At 33.6% G+C, this 9,778-nt stretch overlaps 1 protein-coding gene across 1 annotated transcript in view; it reads right to left on the bottom strand.

The window, feature by feature from the left end:
• Positions 1-2,225: 2,225 nt before the first annotated feature.
• Positions 2,226-9,778, bottom strand: part of LOC115981871 (MAP3K epsilon protein kinase 1-like) — a 60,222-nt gene continuing 52,669 nt past the window's right edge. The window contains exons 19-24 of the mRNA XM_031104287.1: positions 7,379-8,262; positions 6,580-6,968; positions 6,339-6,473; positions 4,171-4,577; positions 3,698-3,812; positions 2,226-2,514 (exon numbers count right to left, since the gene is read on the bottom strand). Of these exons, the coding sequence (XP_030960147.1) occupies positions 2,338-2,514; positions 3,698-3,812; positions 4,171-4,577; positions 6,339-6,473; positions 6,580-6,968; positions 7,379-8,262 (2,107 nt within the window). The 3' untranslated portion in view covers positions 2,226-2,337. The remainder of the gene's footprint in view (positions 2,515-3,697; positions 3,813-4,170; positions 4,578-6,338; positions 6,474-6,579; positions 6,969-7,378; positions 8,263-9,778) is intronic.

Raw genomic sequence — 9,778 nt, 5'->3', positions numbered from 1 at the left:
GCATTTAGTGTAAAAAAGTTTCAATAAAGCAAACATTATCTTATATAACGTGAATAAACTAAACATATGCTATGGATATGAAAAAAATGCTCAATTTTAATTCAATTCTTATATCATTTGTAAATTTTTCATTTACTTAATAATCTACTTCTTATTCAATTGTAGATGAAAGGTAATCGAAACTTACAAATTAAAAAGTCCAAAAGAGAAATAAAATCAAGACTCTTTTTTTGCGATGTTAGTTTAATCATCTCACAAAGTATGAAACTTTTCACTCACATTTTCGGTGATGGAGTCAGAAACTTTTACTATATATAATATTAAATTTTCAAAACATTTTGGGCGGTAGCCCTCATGTAGATAAGCTATTTCACACTTGTCAAGGGGAAAAAAACCCTAATGTCTTATCAAGACAAAATTTTAGGTAAATGTCTCTCTAATAATAAAAGAAATGGTAAAGTTCAAGTACAATTTCTTAGGTAGTGTACCTAAAATTTGCCAATTAATTCAACTATACAATTTTATTGATCTATTACAACCAAAAAAAAAAAAAATGATATTATACATTCCAATGACAAATAAATTCAACCATTTGGTTTATTGGTCAATACAACTGCATAATGAATTGATTAGAGAACCTAAGGAACCATAAGGTCTTATTTTAAAAGAAAATATAATTAAAGCAAAGTGCTACATTCACAACATTTTCACAACAAATTATAGGTAGTAAGTTATTATTGATTTAAATTTAAATTTATTATTGAAATAACTTTTTTATCCACCAATAACAACCTGTAATAACGTACTGCTTATGATTTGTTATGAAAATATTATAAACGTAGCATTTCTCTTAAATAAAATATAAATAGTTTCTCAATTAATTAGTCACATCATTGATTGGGATATTATGGATACAAAACGGAATTTAAATCTTTGGTCATGCATATCCCATATACATTCTTCATCGTATGGATGTAATATTTTTTTCCCCACATTGTCACACTATGGCGCAAAGACCCATGAACCCTTTTGCATGATAGAGTTCTAGTTGAAGCTAAGTAGTATGCTAAAATGTGTAGAAAAACCCAAACGCACCAACTCTTGGCAATGTTATCCACAACATCGTAATTACCTTTTGGTAGTGAATAAGTAATTATATTGGTACAATTTTACCCACATCATAAGAAGTTTTCTGTTTGGGTATGAATAAGTAGCTACATTACAATTTAGCCAAACTTTAATCAAAAAGAGGAAAAAGAAAAAAAGAAAAAAAAGAAACAAATGTATTTATATAAAACCGTCACAAGAATCCCCAAATTTCTCATAATGCAAACCACAGGGAAAAAATAATAACAATTAATGGGAAGTGATCAAACTAAGTACTAATGCCTCAATTAGTTGATGAGAGGCTTCTCAAAAATAAAAGTTGATGAGAGGCTTAAAAAATATGGTTATGGTATTACAATTTTGAAAATATTCTCTTTCTATTTTATTTTTTCATTTTTCATTTTATTTATTTATTTATTTTTTTGGCGCTTTGGAGAAACTAGCAAAAATAGAAACGAAGGTACATTTTAGGGGAACTCAATAGAGGCGTTAGAAGATAAAAATAGTGTTCGGACTTCTGATACAAATGGCAAAAGGATATTCTAAATAGTCTTGAGTATTACTTTCTTGCAGCTTCTATTCCGGGAGAGAGAGATTCTAATTTTGACAGCTTCCTAAGTTCAAATCATAGTGGCATGAGTCATCTACTATCTATTTCGCAAAAATATGAAAAAGTACATAAGAGGAATTGACAAATATATTTGAAAGTTTTGAACATTGAAACCTTCCCTGTAGGTTTGGAAGCATGTCACTCCATTCCAAACCTGGATGGATAAAACCCTCACCTTCCTTGATGTTTGAAGAAAATAACCCTCTCATTCTTTTTATACAAAATATTCTAAATTTCTATAAAATCTTTTTTTACCATAGTTTAACCATGATTAGTACAAACATAAAATGTTGAATGTCATTTCCCAAAACCTCAAGGGAAGAGTGTAATTACCCCAATTAAATAATAACATTCACTTTTCATGTATTTGTAAAGGTTAAAAGTTAAAGGTAGTTAAAATGAAAATCTCTACTAAGCACGAGAAAAAATCCGTTTCATTGTCTTCTGTTAAGGCAACTACTCCGCCACAATAGAAACTGTTTTAGCCACACGTATAAAATGCCACAACTTCAAGCTCATATACCTTTGTTTTTTTTCTTTTAAATTAATTTTACGTCTCATATTTATAGTTTAGCAAAAATGAAAAGAATATTGGGGACAAATATTTGAAGGACCTATATTTACAAAACGGTATTTATATGCAGTGCTTTTAGCAACGAAGTAGCCATTTGTTTCACCAAAACTTGGCCCCCAGAGCTTTGCCCATCTCTACGTTCCTCTATCAAATTCTGAAGCTTCTGAGGCAAATCATTCTCCACAATCAGCTGCTTGGGCCGCGGATGATGCTCATAAACAGCCTGTAGTATCAAAAATTAATGTGCCCATTAAAATTAACTAACCATAGGAGGAAACCACAATTCCAATATAAATTTTCACCAAATATCTAGTAGTAAAACACTAAAGCAACGTCTATTAAAATTGAAAACTCATATCAATATCAAAATAACCATATTCCAAAAAATCAAATATCTTTGCTAAAACTTCCAATCAGAAGGAAACGTAACTAAAACTAGCCAGTAAAGAAAGAAACTATATGTCCATGATCACAGAAAATCTATTACTTAATAATAATAATAATAATCAAAAATAAAAAATCAGAATCAAAATCAAAATCGTCAAAACAGATCAGCTTCAAGAATCACATTTCAAGAAAATACATTCCAATGAACAGGCCTGCTAATACAGTATGTAAACAGCATTTTCACACAACAATACGCATGTAACGCACCAATAGCTTAACAGGGGGACAGGCTAAACAAGTAGCCAAGCACATAACCTTTACTCTAAAGCTACTCATTCTGTGAAGAGAAGAAATTCTATACAGAAAGTAGAAAAAACTAAACACACAAACACTGTACTGAGCCAACATTAAACAAATATCACAATAATCTCCAATACTAACTTAATCATGCTTATTGCTTAAGCAGCATATACCCCAAAACACATTTAAGCATAACCCGATCAAAATTCAACCTAAATGTTTAATATTAACCACGTCAAAGATTATTCTACAAATACCTATGTTTTATAAAACTATAACTTTATTCTATAAAGGTCATTATCCTGTTGATCTTGCCAAAACAGGTCCTGGAAGGGAAGATCTGAATATGGTTTCTTCAGGGTTTAATCAGAAGATTAATCCCTCTCTTATTTATTTATTTAATAATACGTAAACCACTAACAAAAAACATTAATTGAAAAAAAGAAAAGAAAAAAGAACAGCACACTGACCAACTTTCATTCATAATACCAATTCCCACCCTCCCCACCCCTTATTTTTCTCCCAACAACCCCCTAGAAAAGGTACCACCACTTCCTGAATCACTTCTTGATTAAGGTCGAAGATAAATCAAAAAAGTGCAAGCAACATTTGTCAACATATAAAGTCATTCTTCGCTCTTGATCCAACTAATATAGATGACATTAAAATCCATGTACAATGAGCATCATAAATGAACTGGGAGGGAAAAAAGCTCTCACCTTTATCAGTTTAAGCAGATTAAGGCGAGCTATAGCATCTTGATGGTCCAGTCTTGCAATGAGTAATGGTGTCAAACCATTAACAGCTAATGTCGTATTGATTCGAGATGATTTCCTGCCATCCAGAAATGTTAAGCTGTTAAATCAAAAATATCCTTGGTGTATGCATGCATCCCTTCCCTTACTGTATTTGTAAACCATATACAAGCATGCTACACTATATAAAATTCTAATCCAGCCAAAAAGTTTTTGTTGGAGAAAAAACACATGGTGACTTGTCCAACAGTTCATTGAGATAAATGATAGGTCACCACTTCAACTGAAGAGATTAAGCCTTTTGATTTAGGACCCAACTATGTATATCAACTAACTCACTTTCTATCAAATTTCTCACAACGATGTTAATTTCCTGAACATAAGAAACAATCTAATTCATAAATTATAATATATAAGAAAGAAACAAAATTACGCACGTGATCATTTTCAAAAATGGCTCCAATATGTGTACAAAATGTTGTTCTGGACAGCGTTGGAAGAACTTCACCAATTTCTGAACTGCATCCTTTTTCAACAATGCTTGCTCCACTTTCTTGTTGTCATTGTCAAGAGCTAAGCAAACAGCAATAGAATCCAATGCAGTCACAGACCAAAACTCATCTTCAAGGAGGCTCAAATACACATCCAACCCACCATGGGCCCTTAACTGCTCCCTTGAGTTACGAGATGCATGAGCCATATCACACAGTAAAGGTAATGCATACTGCTTCAAGGGAGAATCCAACATAATAAATTGCATTAAATGTGGAATTATTCCATTTTCAGCTGCTTGTTCCTGTCTCCTCTTATTTATCTTGCATAGATTAAAAAGCGCATTGAGGACCTTCAAGGAAAAAATGAAGAAAATAAAAATCATTAAAATATAATTAGAAACTGGGTAACTTGCAGAAAGTACAATCACTGGGGCAAGCCAACCAAAAATAAATAAATAAAGGAAAGAAGGCTTAAGGGAACATGGACGATATCAACAATTTAAAAACACACCTGTCCATTTAGCAACACAAAAAAGTTGTGATATAAAGAATAAAATCTTGAAAATCAAAATTTTTTATGAAGTTCCCATGTTTTTACTATTAAATAACATTAAATAGAATATGGACGACGTAGTAACATAAGACTTGATGCAGAAGACACAAGAAGACTTTTATTTTAATTTAGTAATATTTATGTTTGCAAGTCAATTATATTTTTATGTTTTAAGTCCTAGTAGTTTATAAGGCTATTAGTATTTTAATATTTGGAAGCAAGTTTATTTTTGTAATAAGGAAATTAGGGTTTCCTACGCCAATTAGGAACTAGGGTAGCAATCCTTTATAAGAAAACTATTGTACTATTTTTGGAGATAGTTGATATTTTGATAAGTGAAAAAAATGGCCTTCTGTTCTCTTTGGTCTAGTGCCGACTCTAAGTCCACCCTAGGTGCTGACTCTTATTGGTTTTCCCACTTGGTGTTGACTTCAAGCCAGGCCTAGGTGCCAATTCCTAGGACATATCCCTTTACTTTCTTGTCTTTCAATTTTATTGTTAAATTGTTTTGGTTGTCTTGAACCATTTTGGTAACAGAGCAAATCTCAATTCCTTGAAGCATCACCACAGTCAATCCAAAACCATAAGAAAATCACAACAAAAAAAAGTTTGTTCACCATCAGTTTCCCACCACCATCAGAAGGTTGTCTCCCCAAAGCCTACAACCCAAAATCTTTCAAAACACCAGCCGGCACCACCTTTTTCGTCCATCTCAAACCACCAACAACACCACAAACCCCAAAGTGCTGCAAGCCCATCTCTACTGCTAGTACCAGATCCAGTGAACCCAAGATCAAACCCGCAAATTTTCAGTCATCGGAACCAGATTTTCAAGCCAATTAGTCAATTAAAACTGGTTTAGCAATCCTTAATAAGAAAACTATTGTACTCCTTTTGGAGATATTTGATATTTTGATGAGTGAAAAAAATGTTCTCTTTGGTCTGGTGCTAACTTGAGGTCCACCCTAGGTATCGACTTCTACTGATTTTCCTGCTTTGTGCTTACTCCAAGACAGGCCTAGGTGCACTTACGTGCTAACTAATAGGTCATGTCCCTTTATTTTCCTATCTTTCAATTTTATTGTTAAATTGTTCTGATTGAGCTACAAATTTTAGAGAGAGAGAGAGAGATGTGATGACAACATAACAAAAGAATAAAGAAATTAAAATAGGTTTGTAGAGCATATTAGATGCATATGATCATTTCTAAAGTAATAGGTTGACCAAGAAAAAGAAGGGCACACGCAAGAACACAGGACACGTACAAAAGTTTCCCATATGTAAAGCATTTTAACAGCAAATGCCACTTTGTTTTCTTTCTGCTATGTAATAGATTCATTAAGAAAAAGGAGAACACTCGACTAGATGGCAAGTGTGTAAAAATTCCAATAAAAATAATCAGAGAAAAAAACAGGAACTTTGCAGCAACCCTGTATCTCATAACTGAACACAATTTTCAGTGCATGATATTCAAACCTCAAATCAAGCACAAATGTATCTTTTAGCCTAGCCATGCTTGTTTCTTTTTACTTCTCAGACATGAATAAAGAAGGCCCACCTCATGATGTATTTGAGATACAAGGGACCCTTCTTTGAGTTCAAGATTTGGGATTAAATATTTCATGGCTTCTGCACGCTGAAGGTTCTCTAAGCAGTTTGGATCAGTTGACAAATGATTGATGCACTTCAGTATCTGTAAGATGATAATGACCAACAATATTATAAAGCATTGTAAGATACACTGCAACAATTTTTTTTTTTTTTTTAAACGCACAAAATGGAAAAATTCTCTAACGTACCTTCAAAAGAATTGGAGGTTCTACCCTATTGAACATCTGGAAAAGACAGCTTAGCAAGCTTTGGCTACACATGAATGACTTTACAACTGTATCTGCTTGGGCAAACTCAAGCAGAAGATCCGACACCTTTCCTAAGTACTCCCTAGCAACATCTGCATTCAATGTCGAAACCATATGGGATAGTAACCCAGAGGATGTTGCACTCCCAGGTCTAGCATTTAGAACACCTGAACCAGATAGTACACCTGATGCTGTCTGAGATACAATTCCAGATGTCGAAGCAGGTCCCTCATTAGATGCCAGTGGTCCAACCTTCTTATTTGCTGTTTTAAGCGAAACTCTAGCACTAGATTCAAGATTTCCATTTTCCCTTCCACGTTGAGAAACATCTGCGAAACCATAAACAACTTATTTACCCTCTAAAGAAATTTGGAATATCGTCAAAGCAAAAACTGATACATACTGCTACTACTTTTACAATGTTAAGAGGGAAAAAGGGAAGACGAGTTAAAATTTCTTTTGGTAGATATGCGCATAAGAGAGAGATGATGAAAAGCAGCTGTTAAGTTCATGCGCCAACAGGACATAGGGAAGTTTTCTGTACACCTATGAAGGTTCACATAGAAGGTCAATTTCTGGATGATAATATACCTTAACCCTGGGGGATAACATATGGGGATACAAGCTGTCCTAATTCCTAATCATGATATGGTTTCAAGGATATAAACCTAGAATCCAAATAATGCATTTACCAATCTGAACAGAGTTTAAAACAGAGTAGATAAATGCAGTCAATTACCTGCAAATTCAGCCATCAGAAAATCTAGATCACCATTTGTTTTCTTTTCATTAGATGCATGTAACAGGGGCAGTACACTCTCATGTCTCTCCAACCCTGGCAGGTGGCGCACATAGTCAAGCTGACCAGAAAAGCGTCGGGAAGGGGGTTCCTTATCCAACAAACTCAGAAGAGGTCGAACTTGCTCTTGCTGACTGGTCACTGTTGTAGGAAACCCATTTGATGCATTTTCAATTAATTTCAAAGGCCGGTCTGTGGATGTCCTATTGGCAGAATTAACAATACGCTGCTGTCTAAAGTCAACATCAGTTCTAGAAGGATCAATCTTCCATCGGTCTAAGTTGTCTCGTTCTTTAGATGTACTTGCTAAAGGTTCCTTAATTGATAGATTTGTGACTTTCTCTGAAGATGCTGGGTCTGGCAATTTAGAAGCAACTGAAGCTTCCATTGCTGCATTGCTAGATTGAGGCCTATCAGGATCTATTGGGAGGTATCGTGAATCTGATTGATTGGGATCCGATCTCTGAGAATGTGAAGTTGAAGCCCGTGAAGCTTCTTGCATTCCAGTTGACATATGATCAATTATTCCATGCCTAACCTTGGGAAGATCATACTGACCAGTTGTGGAAACTGGTGCCTCACATTGAACAGATATCGGATGGCTAGAGTCCAATTGACCAGAACGAGGTCGTTGAGTGGAACCATCAACTGCCCCAACAGAAACAGACGCTAGTCGAGTTGCCTCGTTTAAGCTGTAAAGAGTGTTGATAAGCCTCTGCAGTATTCCATTCTTTGCAGCTATTCGGCAGAAATCATTTCTAGGGGTTGATCGCTGAAGCTTGAAGACCTGCCACATGCCGTCAATAGCTAGATGAACCATTTCCCTGGATATAAGGAGCTTTATTAGCTGTATTATAAAGAAATATGAAAGAAGAAAAATAGATGGGACAAATAAGAGAGAGGAGAAGATGAAATAGAAGAAAGAAGAAAAAAGAAAAATAGGCAAGCAAGTCTGATCTAAACAGTAAATGCAAATATGACATTAAACAATTAGGCCAACCACGAATAATGTCAAAAATGACATTCTAAAGTAAGATATTACCTTAGCTGAAATAAGCTGCCACATAAATATAATATTAGATCCTCAGAAATTACAACATGCACATCGTTGACAGTCAAAAGCCTTTGGGTACAGGTTTCCTTTTACAGAAAAAATCCACATACCAACTCAAAAACCTCAGGAAAGAAATATATTACGTCATTGTGGTCAAAATGCACTAAGTGGTTTGTTTTATTATTATTATTTTTTTTAAATTTAGGTAAAGAAATTACAACATGCACATCATTGACAGTCAAAAGCCTTTGGGTACAGGTTTGCTTTTACAGAAAGAATCCACATATCAACTCAAAAACCTCAGGAAAGAAATATACTAATGGTCATTGTGGTCAAAATGCACTAAGTGGTTCGTTTTATTTTATTTTATTTTATTTTTTAATTTTAAGTAAAGAAAATTTTCATTTAATGAAGGCTACTTCATGTATAAGTTCAATGACAACAAAGGAGTCTAAAGAATTACAAAGAAAAGTATCATGTACAAAAAGGTAACGACTCAATAAATTCAGCTATGGAAATACTTTTTCTTCTTTTTTTTTTCTTTTTTTTTTTTCTTTTTGATTGGTAAATAAAATTCCCTAAATAAAAAATGTAATTCCAATACACGGTGTGTACTGAAATGATACAAAAGAGTGCAAATGAAGTAGAAAGCATCAGCTAGGAACAACAAAACTAACTAATGTACAAAGAATCCATAAAATCTAGTAGCCCCACATCCGAGAAGGATGCAAGCACAGAGTTCCACTCATATAGTGTCTTCAAAAATAAAATTTTCAACTTTGCTATGGAATTACTATTAGTAATTCTGACTCCAAAGCTAAAAGGCAATGTAAGTTTCATATTCATACCAACTATGAGGCTTTTAGGGGCTCCCATGGAGAGACTTTTCCATGGAGGAGTGAATGGTGTACAAAGACACACAAAAAGGTGGCTTTATTTCTTTAGACAGCAACGTGGAGACAAGACAATAAATTAATAAATAAATAAATCTTTTTAGAAATATTTTTGTTTATTTAGGTTTTAAAAATAAACCATCAAATTTTTGAAAACATATCTAAAATTACTTTAGAAGTAATAATAGATAGCAAAGAAAATATTGGACTAAAAAAATAATTAAAAATTGCAACTAAGGTAGTCATTCAAATTCTAAGATTTTTGGGTTGATCACCCTCGCTTTCTGTCTTTGGTTGATTTGGTAACTACATTTTAACAATAACATTATAAATAAATAAATAAAAACATTTTACAAGGTGGAGAAAGCAAGAGCACAAAACACAGGAGAAAAA

Source organism: Quercus lobata, chromosome 3 (genome assembly GCF_001633185.2).
Source record: "Quercus lobata isolate SW786 chromosome 3, ValleyOak3.0 Primary Assembly, whole genome shotgun sequence".
Lineage (NCBI taxonomy): Eukaryota > Viridiplantae > Streptophyta > Magnoliopsida > Fagales > Fagaceae > Quercus > Quercus lobata.
The sequence above is the reverse complement of the archived record's forward strand: the minus strand, read 5'-3'. Positions and strand labels throughout refer to the sequence as shown.